Genomic DNA, 27286 nt, shown 5'->3' with positions numbered 1-27286 from the left:
TTCACCTTTTGAGTCTGGGTTGCCTCACTTAGTATGATGGTCTCCAGCTCCATTCATTTGCCAAAGAATTTCATGAATTGATTGTTTCTAATGGCTGAATAGTACTCCATTGTGTATATATACCACATTTTTTTTTGCATCGATTCTTCCATTGAGGGATACCTGGGTTCTTTCCAGCTTCTGGCTATTATAAATAGGGCTGCTATGAACATAGTGGAACATGTATCCTTATTACATGGTGGGGAATCCTCTGGATATATGCCCAGGAGTGGTATAGCAGGATCTTACGGAAGTGACCTGCACAGTTTTCTGAGGAACCACCAGACTGATTTCCAGAGTGGTTGCACCAATTTGCAATTCCACCAGCAGTGGAGGAGTGTTCCTCTTTCTCCACATCCTTGCCAACACCTGCTGTCTCCTGAATTTTTAATCTTAGCCATTCTGACTGGTGTGAGGTGAAATCTCAGGGTTGTTTTGATTTGCATTTCCCTAATGACTAATGAAGTTGAGCATTTATTAAGATGCTTCACCGCTATCTGAAGTTCTTCAGGTGAAAATTCTTTGTTTACCTCTCTACCCCATTTTTTTAAATAGGGTTATTTGGTTCTCTGGGGTCTAACTTCTTGAGTTCTTTGTATATATTGGATATTAGCCCTCTATCTGATGTAGGGTTGGTGAAGATCTTTTCCCAATTTGTTGGTTGCCGATTTGTCCTTTTGATGGTGTCCTTTGCCTTATAGAAACTTTGTAATTTTATGAGGTCCCATCTGTCAATTCTTGATCTTAGAGCATAAGCTATTGGTGATCTATTCAGAAAGTTTCCCCCTGTACCAATGTCCTCAAGGGTCTTCTCCAGTTTATTTTCTATTAGCATTAGATAGTCTGGCTTTATGTGGAGGTCCTTGATCCATTTGGAGTTGAGCTTAGTACAAGGAGACAAGGATGGATCAATTCGAATTCTTCTGCATGCTGACCTCCAGTTGAACCAGCACCATTTGTTGAAAAGGCTATCTTTTATTCATTGGATGTTTTCAGACCTTTTGTTGAGGATCAAGTGGCCATAGGTGTGTGGGTTCATTTCTGGATCTTCAATCCTGTTCCATTGATCTGCCTGCCTGTCACTGTATCAATACCATGCAGTTTTAAACACTATTGCTCTGTAGTATTGCTTGAGGTCAGGGATACTGATTCCCCCAGAATTTCTTTTGTTGTTGAGAATAGTTTTAGCTATCCTGGGTTTTTTGTTATTCCAGATGAATTTGAGAATTGCTCTTTCTAACTCTATGAAGAATTGAGTTGGGATTTTGATGGGGATTGGGTTGAATCTCTATATTGCTTTTGGCAAAATGGCCATTTTAACTATATTAATCCTGCCGATCCATGAGTATAGGAGGTTTTTCCATTTTTCCATTTTTTGAGGTCTTCTTCCATTTCCTTCTTCAGAGTCTTGAAGTTCTTGTCATACAGATCTTTCACATGTTTGGTAAGAGTCACCCCAAGGTACTTTATACTGTTTGTGGCTATTGTGAAGGGGGTCATTTCTCTAATTTCTTTCTCAGCCTGTTTATCCTTTGAGTATAGGAAGGCTACTGATTTGCTTGAGTTGATTTTATAACCTGCCACTTTGCTGAAGTTGTTTATCAGCTGTAGGAGTTCTCTAGCGGAGTTTTTTGGGTCACTTAGGTAGACTATCATATCATCTGCAAATAATGATAGTTTGAGTTCTTCCTTTCCAATTTGTATCCCTTTGACCTCCTTATGTTGTCGAATTGCCCGAGCTAGTACCTCAAGTACAATATTGAAAAGTTAAGGAGAAAAAGGGCAGCTTTGTCTAGTCCCTCATTTTAGTGGGATTGCTTCAAGTTTCTCTCCATTTAGTTTGATGCTGGCTACCAGGTTACTGTATATTGCTTTTACTATGTGTAGGTATGGGCCTTGGATTCCTGTTCTTTCCGAGACTTTAAGCATGAAAGGATGCTGAATTTTGTCAAATGCTTTTTCAGCATCCAATGAAATGACCATGTGGTTTTTTTCTTTGAGTTTGTTTATGTAGTGGATTGCATTGATTTATTTCCGTATATTGAACAAACCCTGCATCCCTGGGATAAAGCCTACTTGATCATAGTGGATGATCATTTTTTTGTGTTCCGGGATTTGGTTGGCAAGAATTTTATTGAGTATTTTTGCATCGATGTTCATAAGGGAAATTGGTCTGAAGTTCTCTTTCTTTGTTGGATCTTTGTGTGGTTTGGGTATCAGCATAATTGTGGCTTCGTAGGAGTTGGGTAGTGTTCCTTCTTTTTCTATTTTGTGGAGTAGTTTGAAGAGTATTGGTGTTAGGTCTTCTTTGAAGGTCTGATAGAATTCTGCACTGAAACCATCTGGTCCTGTGCTTTTTTTTTGGTTAGAAGACTTTCTATGACCCCTTCTATATCTTTAGGGGTTATGGGACTGTTTAGATGATCTATTTGGTCCTGATTTAATTTTGGTATTTGGTATCTGTCTAGGAAATTTTCCATTTCCTCCAGATTCTCCAGTTGTGTTGAGTATAGGCTTTTGTAGTAGGATCTGATGATTTTTTTGGATTTCCTCAGTTTCTGTTGTTATATCCCCCTTTTCATTTATTTTTTTTTTGTTGTTGTTGTTGTTTTATTTTGTTTTGTTTTTTGGATTTGGTTTTTTCGAGACAGGGTTTTTCTGTGTAGCCCTGGCTGTCCTGGAACTCACTCTGTAGACCAGGCTGGCCTCGAACTCAGAAATCCATCTGCCTCTGCCTCCCAAGTTCTGGGATTTCAGGCGTGCGCCACCACTGCCCGGCTCCCCTTTTCATTTCTAATTTTGTTAATTTGGATACTGTCTCTGTGCCCTTTGGTTAGTCTGACTAAGGGTTTATCTATCTTGTTGATTTTCTCAAAGAACCAGCTCCTGGATTCATTGATTCTTTGTATGGTTCTCTTTGTTTCCACTTGATTGATTTCAGCCCTGAGTTTGATGATATCTTGTCTTCTACTCCTCCTGGGTGAATTGGCTTCTTTTTGTTCCAGGGCTTTCAGGTGTGTCATTAAGCTGCTAGTGTATGATCTCTCCATTTTCTTTTTGGAGGCACTCAGGGCTATGAGTTTTCCTCTTAGCACTGCTTTCATTGTGTCCCAAAGATTTGGGTATGTTGTGCCTTCATTTTCATTAAATTCTAAAAAGTCTCTGATTTCTTTCTTTATTTCTTCTTTGGCCAAGGTGTCATTGAGTAGAGTATTGTTCATCTTACATGTGTATGTGGGCTTTCTGTTGTTTTTGTTGCTATTGAAAACCACTCTTACTCCATAGTGATCTGATAGGTGGCATGGGATTAGTTTGATCTTCTTATATTTGTTGAGGTCTGTCTTGTGACCAATTATATGGTCGATTTTGGAGAAGGTTATCATGAGGTGCTGAGAAAAAGGTATATTCTTTTGCTTATGGTGAAATGTTCTATAAATATCAGTCAAATCCAATTGGTCCAAAGCTTCAATTAGTTTTACTGTGTCCCTGTTTAGTTTCTGTTTTCCTGATCGGTCCATTGAGGAGAGTGGAGTGTTGAAGTCACCTACAATTATTGTGTTAGGTGCAATGTGTGCTTTGAGCTTTAGTAAAGTTTCTTTTACGAATGAGGGTGCCCTTGCATTTGGCATATAGATGTTCAGAATTAAAAGTTCTTCTTGGTGGATTTTTCCTTTGACCAGCAAGGAGTGTCCTTCTGTGTCTCTTTTGATGATTTTAGGTTGAAAGTCAATTTTATCTGATATTAGAATGGCTACTCCAGCTCATTTCCCAAGACCATTGGCTTGTAAAATTGTCTTCTAGCCTTTTACTTTAAGGTAGTTTTTGTCTTTGTCACTGAGGTGTGTCTCCTGTATGCAGCAAAATGTAGGGTCCTGTTTCCTTATCCAGTCTGTTAGTCTGTCTTTTTATTGGGGAATTGAGTCTATTGATGTTAAGAGATATTAAGGAATAGTGATTATTACTTCCTTTCATTTTTGATGTTATTTTTATATTTGAGTGGTTATCTTCTTTTTGGGTTTGATGAAAGAAGGTAACTATCTTGCTTTTCCCAGGGTGTAGTTTCCGTCTTTTAATTGGAGTTTTCCTCCTTTTATTCTTTGCAGAGCTGAGTTTGTGGAAAGATATTGTGTAAATTTGGTTTTGTTATGGAATATCTTGGTTTCTCTATCTATTGTGATTGAGAGCTTTGCTGGGTATAGTAGTCTTGGCTGACATTTGTGTTCTCTTAGAGTCTGCATGAGATCTGCCCAGGATCTTCTAGCTTTCATGGTCTCAGGTGAGAAGTCTGGTGTAATTCTGATAGGTCTTCCTTTATATGTTACTTGGCCTTTTTCTCTTACTGCCCTAAGTATTCTTTCTTTGTTTAGTACATTTGGGGTTTTGATTATTATGTGACGGGAGGTATTTCTGTTCTGGTCCAGTCTGTTTGGAGTTCTGTATGCTTCTTGTATGTTCATGGGCATCTCTCTCTTTAGGTTAGGGAAGTTTTCTTCCATAATTTTGTTGAAGATATTTGCTTGCCCTTTAAGTTGTAAATCTTCACTCTTATCTATACCTATAATACTTAGGTTTGGTCTTCTAATTGTGTCCTGGATTTCCGGGATTTTTCCCGGACCTTTTTTGAGTGATGATCACTCTGCTGGGCAGCCCATCTCCCAACCGGATTGGTGTACACTAAGCTAGCCTAGCTGCTCAGGCCCGAGTCTAGGCAAAAGCCTAGCAGGTAAAGGACCGAGGAAAGTTCCCCTTGTGCTATGAGTGTTCTGTCCCCTCATACCTAGTTTTGTCAGGTGGCCAGGATGGAAGCGTGTGCGGACTCCAGGAGAGTCTGCTGGGCTAACAACCTCCTGGCTGGGTTGGCACACAGATGGCCCACCGAGCAGCCCAGGTCTTGGGAGCAGTCCAGGGCCTGTCGGGGCTAGACCCCCCCCCCCCCACCTTGCTATGTTAGCCTTGGGCTATGACTGTTAGCTGGCTTTGCCTGCTAGAACTCTCTGGAGTCCCATAGCCAAAATGGCAGTCTGTGTGCCGGGCCGGGCAAACAACCTCCTGGCCTGGTTGGCACACAAATGGCCCCCTGAACAGCCCAGGGCCTTGGTGCAGGCCAACGCCCGTCGGGCTTAGACCCCCGCGATGGCCTCGGGTTATGTTTGCATACCTCAGGCTGTCTGATTTCTCTGGTGTCTGAGAAACAAGATGGAGGCGAGTCTCTTGTAACTGACTGGTGGGAGGCAGATTTCTGCTGTAGCTTCTGTGTGGTGAAAGGCACTGTAAATCTGCTGCCGCTTGCAGCCTGGCTGGCCAGCGATGGTCAGTGGTAGTGGGTGCAGGGCCTGCCTGGACCCTGTCACCTTGGTTCCACTGCTGATGGCCCTTCCTCTGGACCAGCTGCTGCTGCTGCTGCCACTGCCGCTGCCGCCCCTCCGGACTCCTCGCAAATGGCTTTCAAATAGAGAATAGGTCTAAATATCTTGCTAGTCCTGAGAGTTTTTTGATCATCTGCATCTATCAGAATTAAGAAGCAAAATGTCTACCATTTGTTCTGAAAATGTACCCTGTGCTAAGGGGAAAGAGCTGTGTGCTATGGAGATATGGAGAGGGTACTACCTTTCTAGAGAGGGCTCTTATACAATTTTTGATCCCTTAGCATAGAGCATAAGAGGAGAAAAGTTCTTCTTGATTTTAGAATGATCCACCCAATGTGTTTTATCTCCAAAGTTACTTTGAGAAGCAAAAAGCAGAATGGCAGACGGAACCTCAAGAACCCCCCATACCTGAATCCCTTGCTGCTGCAGCTGCTGCTGCTCAACAACTCCAAGTGGCCAGGAAGCAGGACACTCGGCAGACAGCCACCTTCAGGCAGCAGCCTCCACCTATGAAGGTGAGTAACCTTGGAGGAAGCAAAGCATCCCGGGATACGAGGCTGATGACATGCCATTTGAAGTTGTGGCCTTATTTATTTTAGATCTTACTTAAATAATGTAAGTACTTACAACGTATGACATTATATTACACAATTTACAATATTGATGGGGGGGAGGGGGAGGCACAGAGGATGGGGTGCTATGTTGAATCCATGTTGTTTTTGTTGCTGTACGTTCCCAGAGAGATTAGAATACAGGGAGCATGGCAGGCTCTGTCAAAATATAATTTTCTAAAGTTTAGGAAGATAACCTTTATACAAATATATTGTGAACATAACACATTTGTGAGGGATCCAGCAGAATCAGAAGGCAGGTTCTAAGTACATTTGTTGTACATTTGTGCATGGTTGGAAACAGATGCTTAAATAAATTTGGAAATTTGTATTCAGAAATTATTTGTATTTTATAGAGACATAAATATATATAAAACCATTATGATCACCTTTTCTTCATAATTAATTTTCTACTAGGCAAAACCTGTTTGTGGGTAATCAATGAAATATCACAGAATCAGATCAATAGTAAATAGTCAAAAAGACATTCTACTAGAGTGGTTGCCCAGTAGCCCATAACCTACAAGTAGAGTCTGACATGCTATATGCTTTCATTGAAGACTTACTGACACACACACACACACACACACACACACACACACAACAAGTAGCTTGTGTGATGTATCTTAACATAAAATGAAGTTGAATAATTGCAACAGACCTCTGTGAAAAATCTAATATAATTATGAGCTTTTTATATGGTACAGGATGTAAAAGCATTTACCATGTAAACCTGATAGTCTGAGTTTGATCCCTAAATCCCATGATGGAAAGAAAGAACTGACTCCCAAAATTTGTTCTAATAGAGAATAGAAAAGTTGCCCTCAATCACCCACACATGTTCTGTGGCATGTGCACACACATCACATCACACTACACACACACACACACACACACACACACACAGAGAGAGAGAGAGAGAGAGAGAGAGAGAGAGAGAGAGAGAGAGAGAGAGAGAGAAAGAGAAAGAGACAGAGACAGAGAAAGATTTTTAATTAAAAATATTTTTGAAGTCTAAATATTCACTCTCTTGGTTATTATAGAAAATTCCTACTTATTCATCCCTTCCAAGAAAATCAACAGTGCATTGTGATTTTCTCCAGTGAGCCTGTTGGAGATAATGTTCTGCTATAATACTGCATAGATACCTAGTTCTTATTTCATTTGCAAGGTTTACATACATTTTCTGCATTCCTGTGTGTGTTATCTCCTTCTCTCCTAAGTTCTATGGCCTCCAAGAACACAGATCTCTACTTAAATCTTACTGATAATTGTTCCAGACCAACAGAATAGTACTGTTTTTTGGTCCCTTGAGTTTCGGCCATCTGAACCATTGCTTAGAAGAATGTGATTACTGACTTTATTTATCCTATCTTCCCCCACCAGGCCTGTTTGTCATGTCACCAACAGATTCATCGAAATGCACCTATATGCCCTCTTTGCAAAGCCAAGAGTCGGTCACGGAACCCCAAAAAGCCAAAACGGAAGCAAGATGAATGAAGAGAAGGTGGAGGGATAGACCTCTGTTGATCGTAAACCCTCTTTGGTTTGAGTGATAGATGTTCTGATTTTTTAATATCCCTCCCTTATCCCTACTGAGTCTTCTATTTAATTTGCTGAAAGAATAACCCCTTTCTTGTTTCTCTTATTTCTTTCTGCTCTTGGAAGTTGTGGTTTAAGAACAGCTGTGCTTTGGGTGCTAATCACTGAGTCTAATGACCCCTTCTCTCCCATTCACATTTCTATTACTGACCCAATTTGGAACTGACTGAGCGGTAAAAGGCCCTAGTTGATGCTTTCTTTTGTTCCTGAGGACTGGAGCCTAATGAGCTGTAGGGTGTAAGGACTGGAGGAGCTCCATGCCTTGCTTTGGAAAAAGGCTTCAGTGATTTCCTTCCCTCTGTTTTGGCCTTAGGTTATGAAGGGACATTTACATTATTTTTGATGAACTTCCCAGGGGGCTGAATGCATATATCTCCCCCAGTAGTCAGGTTATCATTAAAATCCAGGGGTAACTTAGACAAGTGTTCATTTTATATAAAATTGTGAGGCCCTGGTGTTATTCTATAGTTCTACACAAGTCTTCCAGGTATACTGACGTTCTTACATACTAGACAGGGCATCTTCAGAATTGCAAGATCTGTGAATCTTTCTCCATACTTCTATTATTTGAAAATTAGTAGACATTTACTATAGTGAAACTAGAGACCAAGGTCCATGCTACAAGAGTCACCTAGTTCACTGCCTAAAATACCAGGTCTTATTGCTGTATATACCAGGAATTGACTTGGACTGAGGAACCCTAAGCGGACTTTAACTTTGAATTTTGTTCAAAAACATTACTCTAATACCTGCTCAATGGTCTATCATTGTGAGGATAAAAAGGGATATAATGTTATTTGAATGCCAATCATTTTATATGTGTAAGTGGGTAGGGCTTTTGCTTTTCTATTCTTTCCTACTTTTGTTGTCTATGAGGTAGCTTCAGTTAAGGGCAGTTGGTCACCCCTTTTCTATGGGTTATGTAGGTGACCTTTCTTCCCCCAAGAAAAGGCACTTAAGCTCTTTAAGCTCCACAGCTCATTCCTTTATCAAAGCTAAGCCTCCTAGTCATGTCTTAGATCTACAGGATGAAATCTAGGGCTGACTGATGAAAAAGAATCAGCTCCAGGTCTCTATCCCTGACTGGGGAGAAGAGGGAGATATTTATCCTATTTTTCTTTAACTTTTGGTTTTATGTTACCATATTATATCTTCAAGACATCAATGTTTCCTCTGCCTTTTGAAAGTAAAACTGTTATGATATGATTTCATAAATCCTTTTAAATAAATGTTCATTTGTTGGAATAAATGCTAACTGGGTTCATTCTGTGTACTGGACAATGATGATGACAACCACAGCAGCAGCAGCAACAATAATAGTAATATAAAAAAATAATAATAATGGAGAACGGGGAAGACTGAGTGGGCTACAGAGATATGACCGGGAGCTGGTAGAGAGAGAGAGATAGATGGCTGGAGCAGTGTAACCTGCAGTGGCACTAATGGAAATGCAGGCCAAGAGCAGGACCCCCCAATGCTGAGACTCACTATGATTTTCTTAGTGTGACTAGTTAAGAATCCACTGCCTAAGTGAACGATAACATAGGATTATGGTAAAGGCAGACCAAAGCAATTTTTAAAGGCAGGAACTGTGGAGCATTGGCATAAAAGCAGCCAAAAATCTTAGCAGGATGAGAACACTCAACAAGAAAGGTACATAAATCATGAAAGACTGACCATTCCATACACCCCTAAGGTCTTCATAAGCTGAAAGCCAACCTTGGAAAATTTGGTCCCCAACACACCAGAAAAGGCTGTAGCTGGCAGGGAGAACAAACTGGTCTCACTTGTTTGAATTACTAAAAATAGCACCGTTCTCTTTACCTGTTCCTAGTTTTTTGTTGTTGTTGTTGTTGTTGTTGTTGTTTTGTTTTGTTTTGTTTTGTTTTTGAAACAGGGTTTCTCTGTGCAGCTCTGACTGTCCTAGAACTTATTTTGTAGACCAGGCTGGCCTCGAACTCACAAAGATATTCCAGCTTCTGCCTTCCGAATGTTGGAATTTAAAAGCATGCTCCACTACCATCTGGTGACTGAGATTTTTTTGAGTAACTTTCTGTACCAATTTTGTAATATTTTTTCTGTTATATTATACCTATAATCAATATACTTTCCCTGCCACTATGCTTTTCTTTTAAACCAGTTATTAATACCCTTGGTTGTTAAAATTTTAAAAAATAAGCTACATTTCTTCAACAGAACCCTGACACTTATCTCTGAACTTCATTGTAGAATGTAATTGAAGTTTTCTTTTTTAAAACATATTTTTAATTGAAATAGAATAATAATATCACTTCCCCTCCTTTCCTCCCTCTCAGTTTCTAGGTCATTTCGTTTACCTGCAAATTCCGTGATTTCATGTTTCTTGATAGCCGAGTGGTATGTTTTCTCCATGTACAACATTTTTCTTGTCCACTCATCTGTTGATGAACATTTATGTTATTTCAGTTTACTGAGTATTGTGACTAGAGCAGCCATGAACATGGCTAAGCAAGTGTCTGCAGAGAATCACGTCTAGTCCTTTGATCATATGTCATGGACTGGTATAGCGGGGTCATATGGTAGATTAATTTTTAAGTTTTTGACAATTCTTCATAGATTTCCTGAGTGGCTGTATCAATTTGCACTCTCAGTGACACTGAGAATTTCCTTTCAGTTGCTTTGTTAATATTACTGATTCTGAGTGGGGTGAGAGGAAATCTGTGTTATTTTAATTTGCAGTTCCCTTATTATTGCTAAGTATGATGAACCTTTTTTGATATATTTCTTAGCCATTTTTAATTCTTCTATTAAGAAATCCATTTTGATATCTAGCATATATCTTCCTTTTAAAATTTTTACAGTCCAGTCATTTTCCCCATCCCAGCTTGCCCTTTGACAGTTCCTCATCCCATTCCTCCTTGTCTCCAAGAGGATATTTCCACCCCAATACTCTGCCCTGCCAGGCCTCTTCATTCCTTGGGGCCTCAAGTCTCTTGAGGATTAGACACATCTTCTCTGACTGAGACCAGACCAGGCAGTCATCTGCTGTATATGTGTCAGGGACCACGGACCAGCTGGTGTATGCTGCCTGGTTGGTGGCTCAGTGTCTGAGAGATCTCAGGGGTCCAGGTTACTTGAGACTGCAGGTCTTCCTATGTGGTCGCCCTCCTCTTCTCCTTCCTCCATCTTTCCCCCAATTCAACCACAGTGCTCCCTGGCTTCTGTCCATTGGTTGGTTGTAAGTATCTGCTTTTGTGCCAGTCAACTGCTTGTTGGGCCTCTCAGAGGGTAGCCAAGCTAGGCCCCTGTCTGTCAGCACACCAGAGCATCAGTAATAATGCCAGGCCTTGGAGCCTCCCCTGGAGCTGGATCCCTATATCTAGCCTATTTTGAATGAGTTCATTTGTTTCTTAGACTGTTTTTTTTTTTTTTGAGGTTTTTATATATTCTGGATATTTACCCTCTGCCAAATAGATAACTGGGCAAAGATTCTTTCCCATTCTGTTGGTTCCTTTTCACTCAATTGATTATTGCCTCAGTTGAACTGAAGCTTTTTTTAGTTTTTTCAGGTCTCACTTGTCAATCATTGGCCTCCATTTCTTGGCAAATGGAATCCTGTTCAGAAAATACTTTCCTATAATTATATCTCGCAGGGTACTCCCTACATTTTCTTTTGGAAGTTTGAGTGTTCCATGCATCAAATTGAGGTGAGTGATCTACCTGGATCTAATTTTTGAGTAAGAAGATAAATGTGGGTCTAATTTCATTCTTCTGCATGTGGACATCCAGTTTCTCTGATACCTTGAAGATACAAACTTTCTCAAGTGCATCTTTTTTTACCTCTTTGTCAAGTATGATGGCTATAGTTATGAGTACTCATATTTGCATCTTACACTTCATTCCATTGGTCTAGCTGTGCCAATATCTTATTGTTTCTACTACTATAGGTCTACAAGATATTGAAGTCTGGAGTAGCCACCCTTCTGGTATTCTTTTTACTCAAGATTGCCTTGGCTATTTTGGAATTCCATATAAATTTTCTGTTTCCATATACATTTTCAGGTATTCATTTCTATTTCTGTGAGGAATGTTGTGGGTATTTTGATTGGGATTGCAGTGAGTGCATACATTGCTTTCAGTAGGATGATCACTTCCACAATGTTAATTCTACCAGTTCATGAATACAAGATATCTTTCTAATTTCTAGTATTGTAGTCTTTTCAGAGATTTGAAGTTTTCATTATAGAGGTCTTTCATCTCCTTGGTTGAGTTTACTCCAAGATACTTCATTGTCTTTAGTGCTATTGTAGTTGGAGGCCTGTCTATGATATCAGTCTCAGTGTGTTTGTATCATTTTGATGAAACTGTTGTTTCTACAAATTTTGTGGTGGAATTTTGGGACTCTCTTACGTATCATCTGTAAATAGTAATAATGTGACTTCTTTTCTTGTTTTTATCCCTTTAATTTTCTTGAATTACCTTATTGATATGGTTAGCACTTCCAGAACCATATTGAGAAGGAGTGTAGCTAGTGGAAAGCTTTGTCTCATTCCTGATTTTAATGGGATTGCTTTGAGTTAGCTGTGGGTTTGTCATATATAGCCTTTAGATATGTACCCTCCTGTACTACTCTAACACTTTTATTATGAAAACATTGAATTTTGTCAGAGGCATTTATTAAGATGATAATGTGACTTTTGACTGTAAGTTCATTTATATGATTTATAATACTTACTGACATATATTTTTAATCACCTTGCATTTCTAGGATTAAGCCAACTTGATTGTGGTAGATGATCTTGATATATGTTTGTATTTCCTTTACTAGTATTTTATTGAGAAGTTTTGCTTCTATGATCAACAGAGATTTTGCACTATAGTTTTGGGGTTTTGCTGTGTCTTTACCTGCTTTGGGTATTACAGTAATAGTGACTTCAGAGAATGAGTTTGGAAATGATCCTTCTCTTCTATTTTTTTTAAACTTTTAAGGATTTGTTGTAGTTCTTTCCCATCCTAGTGGAATTTTGCTGTGTTTCCATTGGAACCTGTTTTTGTTGTTGTTGTTTTAGTTGCAAGACTTTTTACGACTGTTTCAATCCCCTTCTTTGTTATGGATCTGTTTAAGATGTTGGTTCCTTCTTGGTTTAACTTTCATAGTTTGGATGAACCAAGAAATTTATCCACTTCCTTTATGATTTCAAAATTAATAAAGTACAGGCTTTTAAAATATTCTCTTATAACCGTCTGTATTTCTTTAGTGTCACTTATCATGCTCCCCCTGTTCATTTCTGATTCTGTTAATCTGGGTCATCTTTTCCTTCCTTTTGCTTAGTTGGGCCAAAAGTCTTCATCTAATTTTAGTTTAAAGTCTATTTTGTCAGATACTGGGATGAGAACCTTTGCTTAATTCTTGATCCCATTTTCTTGCAATACATTCCCTCCATCCTTTTACTTTTTTATCCTATTACTTTTAATATTGTGCCTATCTTTAAATCTGAGATGTTCCTTGTAGACAAAGCATAGATGAATTTTCTTTTCTTGATCTATGAGGCTAACTACTTTCTTTTGATTGGAGAGTTGAAACCATTAATATTTAGAGGTATTATTGAAAAGTGTATGTAGATTGTAGACATTATGATGTTTCCTTTTCTTTTTTCTTTTCTTTTCTTTTTTTTTTTTTTGCTGACTGATGCTCTTGTGGTTTATATTTTCATCAAAATATAGCTTCATTTATTTTCTTTCTAAAGTCTCTTTGATGTGTATATTCTTCTTTTCAATTCAAAGTATTGCTTCCAGTATTGTATGTAGCAGGGTTTTTTTGTTTTATTTTGTTTTCCTTCATATGCCTGTTTTTAAGGCCATTGGATCATGGAAAGTTATTACTTCTCTTTCAACTGTGACACATAGATCACCTGGGTACAGTAATCATGGTCTTTTAGAACTTGGAGTTCATTGTTCCAAGGTATTCTGGCTTTCAGAGTTTCCACAAAGAAATCAGGTCTTATTCTGACATTTTCCTTTATATGTGGCTTGTGTTTATTTCTCTTTAATATTCCATTGCTTTTCCTTTGTTCCACATATTTAGTGTTTTGACTATGATATGTTATGGGGTATTTATTTTTTGGTTTTATCTAGTTAGGGTTCTATGTGCTTCTTTTGTCTGTATGGGTATGTCTTTCCTTAGTTTATACAAGTTTTCTTTTATTAACTTGATAAAGATCTGGTCTATGCCATTGGCTTGGGGATTTTCCCTACTTCTATGCCTATAATTAAAAGATTCAATCTTTTGATATTGTCTCACATTTCCTGAATGTTCCTATCCTGTTTTGGTTTTTTTCAATTTTTTTCTTTGCTTATTTCATTTAGATCCTCTACTTTATCCATGAATCCTGATATATGTTCTACTTAATTCATTCTGCTTCTGAGGCTTTCTCCTGGATTTTCTAATTGGGATACTGAGTTTTTCAATTCAATCTTCATTTGCAACTTGTGTTCTCTTCAGTGCTTCTATGTCTTTATTGAATTTAGTTTTCTAATCATGAGTTATCTTCATTATTTTGTTCAGGTGTGTGTATATTTTCTTGGATATCACTCAAGATTTTTTGTTAACATTTTGGAGTTAAAGGAAGTGTATGCTCATTTATTCTTTAAATTCCTTAATTTTTTTGATAAAGTTTATGGTGGTTTTTAAAAGTCTAGGCCTGGAATACATGTATTTCTCTCATCTTTGTATTTCTCATTATGGAACACTTCTACAGGGCTAGAAGGTTTGAAGAGCGACATGATGCTTTGGCATTGATGCTATTTAGTTTTTGTGATTTGACCTAGACATGTAGACTGCTTTCTCTGCTTGTATTTCTGATGTGATAAATTGGTCTTCTTTATATTAGTGTAGGATGTGTATGGCCTGAGCTAGACCAGGTAAAGCTTGCAGATGAACTGTTTAATTGGATCAGAGAAAACTGTTTAAGCCATATATATCAATAGTCAAAGTAACAGAAGCTATCAATTTGAAAGTGGGGGGAACATCAGAGGAGTTGTATGGAAGGGACCTCAAAGGGATTTGAGGAGGAAAAGGGAAGAAGGTAAGTAGTGTGATTATATTTTAATTTAAAATATAAAAAATAAAAAGCTTCACCTAAAAAAGGTGTAGATATCAGAATAATGTTAGATATCTCATGAGATCCAGGAACCTGAGATTGTATATTTTAAGCCTTGTATGTAAATAACTGTCAATGAAGATTGGCATATATTTTAAGTTACTTGGGGAAATAAGAATGTCTTAAGGCAAACATACTAAGGCAATTTAGATCTACAAAGCCACTACTGCAGAAAATACTCAAAACAATATTGTGCACAAAAGAAGCAGCACAGTATCAATTACAAAACTACAGAAAAAAGATAAACTTTACTAGAAGAATAAACAAGGATAAGTACAAAAGAATTTGTCTTATACAACACAGTAAATGAGCAAATCCCAAAAGCTAATAGGTAAAACAAATGAACAACTGTGACCGAATTATCAATAAAACCTAAGAAAACACTTTAGAAATTAGCATACCCATTTCAGTTATATCTTTAAGATGGAAATGGTCTCAATGGTATTTATGTAAAATAACAATACAATTTATACAAATAGTTTAAATGAAATCTTCTTTCTTAGATTGACAATGTCCCCCCACCCCCAAAAAGCCATAGACTAAGAGAACATCAGGCAAGAGATGCTTCCTTTCCATTTGTTTTTTCAGGGAAGTCCAAGGCTCTTCTAAAGTTACAGGCTATTGCTGTTCCCCTTGATTACCTCCCAGAGGTTGAAGTCCCCATTAGTGAACATACCATGCACTCTAGACATAGGACCTGGAGCTATGAAGAGGGAACTGAATTGACAGACTCCACTAGCTTTCATCATACCAGGAGGTGCCATGCAAGATTCCAAGGCAGGAAAACAAGCAAGCAAACTGATAGTCCTAACACCCAGTTATGATGCCTACAAACCACAACTTTTAACTGTAACTTCCTACAAAATAAAAAGTATATTACAGCCAGGCGATGGTGGTGCACGCCTTTAATCCCAGTACTTGGGAGGCAGAGGCAGGCGGATTTCTGAGTTCAAGGCCAGCCTGGTCTACAGGGGGAGTTCCAGGACAGCCAGGGCTATACCGAGAAACCCTGTCTCAAAAAAAGTGTATTACATATTTCTAATATCTAATAGCACAGAATGCACATTACCATTCCAAAAGGGAAGAATCAGTCATAGTGATGCTATACCGTACCAAATCAAGGCTGAAACCCACCAGGGCAAACTCTAAATTCTCTAACTCCATCCTTGATGCCAAAAAGCTTAGATCCTTCTGTCCTTCCAGCTTTGCTACCTGTGATTCATTTCTTTCTCTTTTTTTCCTTCTTTATTTCAAATGTTATCCACTCTCCCGGTCTACCCCCACCTCCTGGAAACTCTCTAGTCCCTTTCCCTCCCCCCTGTTTCTATGAGAGTAAATTTTATGAATTCATCATTTTTAATAGTTGAGTAGTGATCCATTATGTACATGTACCACATTTTCTGTATCCATTCCTCTGTTGAAGGACATCTGGGTTCTTTCCAGCTTCTGGCTATTATAAGTAAGGCTGCTATGAACATAGTGGAGCATGTGTCCTTGTTATATGTTAGAGAATCTTTCTCTTTTCTGGTTGAATTCCTGTGTGCAGCTCTCCTTGAAGTATATCCCACAGTTCTCGAACCTTTAACATCCTGGGATTTCCAACATGTTTCTGGCTTAACTTTCATTTTCATGTAATGGTCTCTCAAGGTTTCTTGCCCTCTCAAGCCTCAACTTCACTCCAGGATTTCTTCAATCTCGGAGCCTCTATTTCAACTGAGGTTGCACATTCAACAGTAGCCTGTCCTGACCTTTCACAGTGCCAAGCCTGAGCTGGTCTCCGTGACTTGCAATCATAATGATGATAGAGATATTCCTTTGGAACCATAAGCCCTTTAAGCCTTGGAATGGCTTATAGGACCAGAGGAATATCACCATCCATCAACATGACCATAGACAGGCTGGTATGGTGCTGGAGCAGCAGTTGAAAGGTCGTATTTCTATCTACAAACAGGAAGCAGAGAGGAACAATGAAAATGGTGTATTTTGAAATTTCAAAGTATAGTGAAATGCATCCTTTTTGGTCAGACTTTTACATGATTTTTTTTTGTCTTCAAAAAAACTTGAAATCTTTCTGTTCCTTCTGTGTTTCTCTCTATAAATCTGACAGAAAGTTATTAAAAATGAGGTACAGAGCTAAACAATGAATTCTCAACTGAGGAATACCAAATGGCCGAGAAATACCTAAAGAAATGTTCAACATCTTTAGTCATCAGGGAAATGCAAATCAGAAAAAACCCTTGAGATTCCACCTCACACCAGTCAGAATGGCTAAGATCAAAAACTCTGGGGACAGCAGGTGCTGGGGAGGATGTGGAGAAAGAGGAATACTCCTTCATCGTTGGTGGGATTGCAAGATAGTACAACAACTCTTGAAATCAGTCTGGTGGTTCCTCAGAAAATTGGACATACTACTACCTGAGGACCCAGCTATATCACTCCTGGACAGATTCTCCAACATATAATAAGGACACATACTCCACTATGTTCATAACAGCCTTATTTATAATAGCCAGAAGCAAGAAAGAACCCAGATGTCCTTCAACAGAGGAGTGGATACAGAATATGTGGTACATTTATACAATGAAAGACTACTCAGCTATTAAAAACAATGAATTCATGAAATTCTTATGCAAATAAATAGAAATAGAAAATATCTTCCTGAGTGAGCTAACCCAATCACAAAAGAACACACATGGTATGCACACACTGATAAGTGGATATTAGCCCAAAAGCTCAGAATAAACAAGATACAATTCACATGAAGCTCAAAAGGAAGGAAGACCAAAGTGTGGGTGCTTTGGTCCTTCTTAAAAGGTGTAACAAAATACTTACAGGAGCAAAATATGGAGACAGAGTGTGGAGCAGAGACTGAAGGAAAGGTCATCCAGAGACTGCCCCACCTGGGGAATCTATTCCATATACAGTCACCAAATGCAGACACTATTGTGGATGTCAAGAAGTCCATGCTGATAGTAGCCTGATATAGCTGTCTCCTGAGAGGCTCTGCCAGAGCCTGATGTATACAGAGGTGGATGCTTGTAGCCAACCATTGAACTGAGTGTGGGTTCCTAATGGAGGAGTTAGAGAAAGGACTGAAGGAGCTGAAGGGGTTTGCAACCCCATAGGAAGAACAACAATATCAACCAACCAGAGCTCCCAGGATCTAAACTACCAACCAAGGAGTACAGCTCCAGTCGTATATGTAGCAGAGGGTAGCCTTGTAGGGCATTAATGGGAGGAGAGGCTCTTGGTTCTGTGAAGGCTCGAAGCCCCAGTGTAGGAGAATTCAGGGGTGGTGAGGCAGGAGTGGGTGGATGGGTGGGGTTACACCCTCATAGAAGCAGGAGGAGGGGGAATGATAGGGGGGGGGTCTGGGTGGGGAAATCAGGAAAGGGGATAACATTTGAAATGTAAATAAATAAAATCTTTAAAAAAAAGGCAAATTCTCAGAAAGTAGTGATAGAGTCTGAGTGCTATGTTATATTGGAAATTCTTCTGAAAAGTAAGTTAGTCTGCCACCTTCAAGGTCAGCACTGAAAATAACTGATGACATAAGGTGAATGCTTCTAACTTCTTTACTACAATCTAAGAACAATATCTTCACTTACATTTTTTTAATTTTCAAAAGCAATATTTATTCAATAAACATTTGCTGAAGAAGAATGATTTCCTTATATTCATAGTAATCAAAACATAACCACACCTATCTCCATTCTATAGCAACTATTTCTTTTTTATTCGATACATTTTTTATTTGCATTTCAAATGATTTCCCATTTCCTGGCTCCCCACTCCTTGAATGTCCCATAAGCCCTCTTCCCTCCCCCTGTCACTTACATTTTCAATAAGAGTCCTTATTTATTCATAAAAATCTCATTAGCAATAACCTTTATTACTCCTATTTCTGTCAACATTTTGGATTTTTGAGCTGCTGCTTAAGTTGTCAAAGTGCATTTACATGTTCTAAATTTTTTTTAGCATGTTCCTCCAAACTTTGACAAACTTTCCATATAAATTGTACATGACACATGGAAAAAAGTTCTTACTGTTGGTATTGATTATATTTACCCTTTCTTATTATAAAAGTACTGAAACAATCTACTTATAAAGAGAAGGAGGTTTTCTGTTCTTTTGGAAGTTTCAGTCTATGAATAGTTGATTCCACTACATCGTAGCCTGAAATTAGACAGCAGAACACAGTGGAAATACCTAATTGAGTAAAGGTGACTCCTTGTGACTCCAGAACAAAACCAGGAAGCAGAACAAAGCAGATGTAAACATGTGGAACAAAAGATAATGGCAGAAAAAGAATCAGTGAAATAGAAACAGAATATTTTTCTAATCTCTGGAAAGATATTGACACAAATGTAAAGATGTCTTGAAAAACTATTTAAATTGCTACTAGAGAGGATTTTTCTCTATGACATATATTAGTCAAAAATGTTGTAATCCTTTAAGGGCAAAACTACAGGTTACATTTAATAGTACCCCTTTTAAATGACTGGCATATTTCTCAACAGCAACTCTACAGGCACAGAGAGATAAAAATGAGAAATCATAAGTCATAAAGACATAAAATTGGTGTTTGAGATTTCATCTCGCCAGAGTCTGTATAGCTACCATCAAGAAAACAACTGAAGAAAATGTTGGTGAGGTGTTGGTAGCATTACAAACTGGGGTATCCACACTGGGAATCAGTATGGCAAAATCTCAGAAACCTAAAATAAATCAATATGACCAAGTTATACCACTTGTTTGCATATTCTAAAAGAACTTAACATCCTACTCCATAACACTTGCTCAGCCATGCTCAGTGCAGCTCTATTTATAATAACTAGAAAATTGAAACAGCTTAAATGTCCTTCATGGATTAAAAAAAAGTGTTGTACATGTACACAATGACATACTACTCATCTGTACAGAAAAATAAAATCATGAGCGTTGTGGGTAAACAGACAGGACTGGATATTATACCAAGTGAGGTCATCTATCTAGAAAGTCAAACACCACATATTTTCTCCAATCTGTGGTTCCTATTTCCAAATCTTCAGACATGGGCATGTAACTTGGAGTAACCACATAAACCAGTAAAAGGAACTAATGGTAGGAGGCTTGGAGTTAAGGGAATTTTCTGGACAGATAATATCAGGGTACAGGTGCTATGAAGAGAGAAATATAAAAATGGGGAGGGTGTCACATTAGGGAACAAAGAGGGAGGAAAATACAGAAGGAGAAGGAAGGAAGAAGGATAAATATTAAGAATGCTTGAAAAACTCAAAGGGAATTATTTTATGTTTACTTAAATTATGGATAGATAGATAGATAGATAGATAGATAGATAGATAGATAGATAGATAGATAGACAGTCAGACAGACAGACAGGCAGATAGATACAAGGTGATAATACACTTGTAAGAGCCAGAGAGTAACAACAAATACCTCAGTCCCTTTTTTTTTTTTTATTTTTTTATTTTTTGGCTTATTGGTCAGGAGCTTCCCAAAACATAGGCTTTTGCTATTGTTCTTGGCTTCCTCTTAGATGTTGAAAGTAAATCCCTGCTGCTGAGGACATGATGCATTTTGGTAATAGGACTTAGAATTATAGCTGGGCCTGATATGAAAGTCTCTTCCCTAAGAACTAGCTTTCATAGTTCCAAAAGTTGATATGAAAGTGGCTAAGGGAGAAAAGCATCTATAGTCTTATCCAGCTGTTAGGTCTGTGAACCACAAGATATCCCTAAAATGCATTAGTGGCACTTCTATCTTGATGGTAAATGTACAGATTCTATTAATTGTACTCAAAACCTGCTTGAAAGAAGAGAAATCATGCCTGGGTTTTGTAAGCCTGACCAACTACAAGTGGTTCAACATATATATCAATCAGTGAAGGTAATTTGTGACATAAATGCAGTAAAAGGACTTTGACAAAATCCATCATCCATTCACTATAAATGCCTTAGAGAGGCTGTGAACAAAGGTGGCATGCTTAGCCACTATTGTGACAAAGAAAAATCTCAATGCATCTTAAGATCAAGAAGAGCACAAAAGATGGATGTAAAATGCATTCAGATATAATACTCTGAAGATCAACGTATCTCTATTTGCAGATTACATGATTCTATACAATACGAAACTTTAAAGACTACATCAGAAAACTCCAAAAGATGATCAAAACTTTCAGCAATGTGGCAGGACATCAAATTAACATACAGAAATCAGTAGCCTTCCTATATATTAATATAAAATATACTAAGAAAGAACTCAGGGAAACAATCCCATTCACAATAGCATCTTTCATTTTATCTGACTATGATGAAGAAAGATAGATACTACAACACTAGAACCCACATGAAGTATACAAACTCATGGAGACTACATAAAATGCTAGTGATAATTAAGAAAGAAATCAGGGACATAATTCTAGATTTGAATGAAAGTGAAAAGAAAACAAACCAAATTTATAGGCACTAATTATGGAAATTCTAGGAGAACATTTTATAGTGCTTAGTGCAGACATCAAAAATTTGAGAGCTCTCAAAATAAAAACTTATTGGTGCATCTTAAAGCCTTAAGAAACATGATCAAGCCGGGCGGTGGTGGCGCACACCTGTAATCCCAGCACTCTGGGAGGCAGAGGCAGGCAGATTTCTGAGTTCGAGGCCAACCTGGTCTACAAAGTGAGTTCCAGGACAGCCAGGGCTATACAGAGAAACCCTGTCTCGGAAAAAAACAAATCCAAAAAAAAAAAAAAAAAAAAGAAAGAAAGAAAAAAGAAAAAAAAGAAAAAGAAACATGATCAAAGTAAACTACCAATTGCTGGGAAGATATAATTAAAATAACGGCAGATCTTAATGAAATTGAACCAAGTAAATAACCAATACAAAAAATACCCATGAAACGAGGAGCTAGTCCATTGAAAGTCTGAGAAACCCTTATCAAGTTAACCGAAAGAAATAGAAAAGAAAATTTAATAAAATTAGATGTAAAAATTGAAAAGCTACAACAGACATTAATGAAATTTTTTTTAAAAAAAATCACTTGGACATATTTTAGAAATCTCTATTCCAACAGATTGGAAAGGCTTTCAAAAATGGATGAACTTCCAGATGCATATAACATAACAAATCAAACCAAAATAAAATAAATAATTTAAACAGATCCACAAACAGCAATGAGATTGAAGCAGAAAAAAAAAAATATCTCAACTATAGAAATCTCAGAACCAGATGGACTCACTAGAGAATTCTGCCAAAACTCTAAAGAACTAACACCACCAATACTAGTTAAAGGATAAATAGTAAAGGAAATAAGGTTTCAAAACACATTTTATAATGCCAGTATTAATCATGATTCCCAAACAAAATAAAGGCATAAAACAAAAAAAAAATGCAGACTAAATTACACGATTAATTTAGATGCAAAAATTCTCAATAAGTTACTGGAAAATTGAATCCAGGATTATAGTAAAGAGATCATTTATCATAACCAAATTGGCTTCATTCCAAGGATATAAGGATGGCTCAATATACATAATTCAACAATTGTAGTTTATCACACCAATGGAATAAAGCACATAAATCATAATGTCATCTCAACATATGAAGAAAAGTTCTTTGGAAAACATGCAATATCCTGTCTTGATAAAGGATTAAAGATAAAGGGAGTCATACCTCACTATGATACAGGCACTATAGGACAATCAAATCTAACATCCTGCTTCATAGGGGAAAACATCAAACTTACCATGAAAACAGGAATGGCATTCCTTTCAGCTCTTCATTTCAAATTCCCCAGTTTCAACCCAAACCTCATGACAGACCTCTTGTAGAGGCTTGTCTGCCTTTTCTGCTTCTAAAACCTGAGAACTCTAAAGATCCTTGAAGTGGTCTTAACCTTTCTCCCTCACCCCACCCCATTGTGTCAGTCATCAATACCAGGAGGTACTTTCTAGGAACACACTTGCCACACTGGCTTGGGAGTTGGGAAGACAATCTTTAATCTCCTCCCAGACCTCCATTTATAATTTCCCAGCCAACTTTGAATACTAGAATCATGTTCTACCTGGCACCTCCAGTGGCTATACCTGTCAGGAACTTAGATGTACTCCCTACCAGAGAACCCACAGCTACCACACATTCCTAAGATCCAGAGAGGATCAACAAAGAACAGGCAATTCACCTGATAAAGACCAGCTACAATCACAATTATACCAAATCAATATGTCAAGACATGAGTGTAAAAACAATTATAAACAGACAACAAAATATATCTCTACCACGACCCAGTAACACTACTAAAGTAGGCCCTGAGAAATGCAATATATCTGAAGCACAAGACAAGGTCTTCACAATAGCTATTATAAATATGCTCAATGACCTTTAAGAAGATATGAATAGATCCACTAAGGAAGTCTGTGAAAACACAAACAAGCAATGGAATGAAATGATGAAACCAGTTAAAAAACATGAAAATAGAAATAAAACCACTAGAAGGTTTGATGCCTTAGCATAGAGGAATGCTAAGGCAGGGAGGCAAGAGTGAGTGGGTGGGAAGAGGAGCACCCTCATAGAAGCAGAGGAAAGGGTTGGGGAAGGGGGTGGAGAGGGGAAAGTGGGAAGGGGGATAACATTTGAAATGTAAATAAATAAAATAACCAATTAAAAATTAAAAAAGAAATAGAACCACTAAAGAAAATCAGGCCAAGGTAAAACTGGAAATGGAAAATTTAGGAAGTCAAACAAAAATCTGAGAGGTAAGCTTTATCCAGTACAATACAGGAGATGGAAGAGAGAATCTCAGGCATTGAAGACAAGACAGAAAAAAAAATACCCCAGACAAACAAAAAGCTGTTAAAAGAAATTCAGACACAAAACATCCAATAAATCTGGGAAACTATAAAAAGACCAAATCAATGAATTGTAGTAAAATAAGAGGGAGAAGGAACCTACATCAAAGGCACAGAAAATATTTTCCTTTTCTTTCATTTTATTTATTCGATATATATTTTATTTACGTTTCAAATGATTTCCCCTTTTCTGGTCCCCCCCTCCCTGAAAGTCCCATAAGCACCCTTCCCCCCCCCCCCCCCCCCGTTCTCTCACCCACCCCTTCCCACTTCCCTGTTCTGGTTTTGCCTTATACTACTATACTGAGTCGTTCCAGGACAAGGGGCCACTCCTCCATTCTTCTTGTACCTCATTTGATGTGTGGATTATGTTTTGGGTATTCCAGTTTTCTAGGTTAATATCCACTTATTAGTGAGTGCATACCATGATTGATCTTTTGAGACTAGGTTACCTCACTTAGTATGATGTTCTCCAGCTCCATCCATTTGCCTAAGAATTTCATGAATTCATTGTTTCTAATGGCTGAATAGTACTCCATTGTGTATATATACCACATTTTTTTTGCAGCCATTCTTCTATTCAGAGATACCTGGGTTCTTTCCAGGTTCTGGCTATTATAAATAGGGCTGCTATGAACATAGTGGAGCATGTATCCTTATTACATGCTGGGGAATCCTTTGTATATATGCCCAGGAGTGGTATAGCAGGATCTTACGGAAGTGACCTGCCCAGTTTTCTGAGAAACCGCCAGACTGATTTCCAGAGTGGTTGTACAAATTTGCAACCCCATCAGCAGTGGAGGAGTGTTCCTCTTTCTCCACATCCTCACCAACACCTGCTGTCTCCTGAATTTTTAATCTTAGCCATTCTGACTGATGTGAGGTGAAAACTCAGGGTTGTTTTGATTTGCATTTCCCTAATGACTAATGAAGTTGAGCATTTTTTAAGATGCTTCTCCGCCATCCGAAGTTCTTCAGGTGAAAATTCTTTGTTTAACTCTGTACCCCATTTTTAATAGGGTTATTTGGTTTTCTGGGGTCTCACTTCTTGAGTTCTTTGTATATATTGGATATTAGCCCTCTATCTGATATAGGGTTGGTGAAGATCTTTTCCCAATTTGTTGGTTGCCAATTTGTCCTTTTGATGGTGCCCTTTGCCTTACAGAAACTTTGTAATTTTATGAGGTCCCATTTGTCAATTCTTGATCTTAGAGCATACGCTATTGGTGATCTGTTTAGGAAAATTCCCCCTGTACCAATGTCCTCAAGGGTCTTCCCCAGTTTCTTTTCTATTAGCTTCAGAGTGTCTGGCTTTATGTGTATAGGTCCTTGATCCATTTGGAGTTGAGCTTAGTACAAGGAGACAAGGATAGATCAATTCCCATTCTTCTGCATGCTGACCTCCAGTTGAACCAGCACCATTTGTTGAAAAGGCTATCTTTTGTCCATTGGAAGTTTTCAGCCCCTTTGTTGAGGATCAAGTGGCCATAGGTGTGTGGGTTCATTTCTGGATCTTCAATCCTGTTCCATTGATCCTCCTGCCTGTCACTGTACCAATACCATGCAGTTTTTATCACTATTGCTCTGTAGTATTGCTTGAGGTCAGGGATACTGATTCCCCCAGATTTTCTTTTGTTGCTGAGAATAGTTTTATCTATCCTGGGTTTTTTGTTATTCCAGATGAATTTGAGAATTGCTCTTTCTAACTCTGTGAAGAATTGAGTTGGGATTTTGATGGGTATTGGGTTGAATCTCTATATTGCTTTTGGCAAAATGGCCATTTTAACTATATTAATCCTGCCGATCCATGAGCATAGGAGGTTTTTCCATTCTTCCATTTTTTTGAGGGCTTCGTCCATTTCCTTCTTCAGAGTCTTGAAGTTCTTGTCATACAGATCTTTCACATATTTGGTAAGAGTCACCCCAAGGTACTTTATACTGTTTGTGGCTATTGTGAAGGGTGTCATTTCCCTAATTTCTTTCTCAGCCTGCTTATCCTTTGAGTATAGGAAGGCTACTGATTTGCTTGAGTTGATTTTATAATCTGACACTTTGCTGAAGTTGTTTATCAGCTGTAGGAGTTCTCTAGCGGAGTTTTTTTGGGTCACTTAGGTAGACTATCATATCATCTGCAAATAATGATAGTTTGACTTCTTCCTTTCCAATTTGTTTCCCTTTGACCTCCTTATGTTGTCTAATTGCCCGAGCTAGTACCTCAAGTACAATATTGAAAAGATAAGGAGAAAGGGGGCAGCTTTGTCTAGTCCCTGATTTTAGTGGGATTGCTTCAAGTTTCTCTCCATTTAGTTTGATGCTGGCTACCAGGTTACTGTATATTGCTTTTACTATGTGTAGGTATGGGCCTTGGATTCCTGTTCTTTCCAAGACTTTAAGCATGAAAGGATGCTGAATTTTGTCAAATGCCTTTTCAGCATCCAATGAAATGACCATGTGTTTTTTTTCTTTGAGTTTGTTTATGTAGTGGATTGCATTGATGGATTTACGTATATTGAACTAACCCTGCATCCCTGGGATAAAGCCTACTTGATCATAGTGGATGATCCTTTTCATGTGTTCTGGGATTTGGTTGGCAAGAATTTTATTGAGTATTTTTGCATCTATGTTCATAAGGGAAATTGGTCTGAAGTTCTCTTTCTTTGTTGGATCTTTGTGTGTTTTTGATATCAGCATAATTGTGGTTTGGTAGGAGTTGGGTAGTGTTCCTTCTCTTTCTATTTTGTGGAGTAGTTTGAAGAGTATTGGTGTTAGGTCTTCTTTGAAGGTCTGATAGAATTCTGCACTGAAACCATCTGGTCCTGTGCTTTTTTTTTGGTTAGAAGACTTTCTATGACCCCTTCTATATCTTTAGGGGTTATGGGACTGTTTAGATGATCTATTTGGTCCTGATTTAATTTTGGTATTTGGTATCTGTCTAGGAAATTGTCCATTTCCTCCAGATTCTCCAGTTGTGTTGAGTATAGGCTTTTGTAGTAGGATCTGATGATTTTTTGGATTTCCTCAGTTTCTGTTGTTATACCCCCCTTTTCATTTCTAATTTTGTTAATTTGGATACTGTCTCTGTTCCCGTTGGTCAGGCTGGCTAAGGGTTTATCTATCTTGTTGACTTTCTCAAAGAACCAGCTCCTGGATTCGTTGATTCTTTGTATGGTTCTCTTTGTTTCCCCTTGATTGATTTCAGCCCTGAGTTTGATGATTTCCTGTCTTCTACTCCTCCTGTGTGAATTGGCTTCTTTTTGTTCCAGGGCTTTCAGGTGGGTCTTTAAGCTGCTAGTGTATGCTCTCTCCCGTTTCATTTTGGAGGCACTCAGGGCTTTGAGTTTTCCTCTTAGCACTGCTTTCATTGTGTCCCAAAGATTTGGGTACGTTGTGTCTTCATTTTCATTAAATTCTCAAAAGTCTCTGATTTCTTTCTTTATTTCTTCTTTGGCCAAGGTGTCATTGAGTAGATTATTGTTCAGCTCCTGTGTATATGTGGGCTTTCTGTTTTTTTTTTTTTTTTTTTTTTTTTTTTTTTTTTTTTTTTTTGGCCATTGAAGACCACTCTTACTCCATAGTGATCTAATAGGAGGCATGGGAATAGTTCGATCACTTTATATTTGTTGAGGTCTGTCTTGTGACCAATTATATGGTCGATTTTGGAGAAGGTATCATGAGGTGCTGAGA

The 27286-nt window shown here is 38.0% G+C and overlaps 1 protein-coding gene across 3 annotated transcripts in view; it reads left to right on the top strand.

The window, feature by feature from the left end:
• The window catches only part of Zc4h2 (zinc finger C4H2-type containing), a 33134-nt gene extending 24279 nt beyond the window's left edge, over positions 1-8855 (top strand). Inside the window, exons 4-5 of one of the 3 annotated variants that reach the window (XM_052171518.1) lie at positions 5758-5920; positions 7403-8855. In XM_052171518.1, the coding sequence (XP_052027478.1) occupies positions 5758-5920; positions 7403-7516 (277 nt within the window). In that variant the 3' untranslated portion in view covers positions 7517-8855. Of the gene's footprint in view, positions 1-5725; positions 5921-7402 lie in introns of those variants that run through there. The other 2 variants (XM_052171520.1, XM_052171519.1) reach the window with 2 other exon arrangements.
• Positions 8856-27286: the final 18431 nt, after the last annotated feature.

This window comes from Apodemus sylvaticus, chromosome X, assembly GCF_947179515.1.
Source record: "Apodemus sylvaticus chromosome X, mApoSyl1.1, whole genome shotgun sequence".
Classification (NCBI taxonomy): Eukaryota; Metazoa; Chordata; class Mammalia; order Rodentia; family Muridae; genus Apodemus; species Apodemus sylvaticus.
This window is presented reverse-complemented; position numbering and strand designations above follow the sequence as displayed.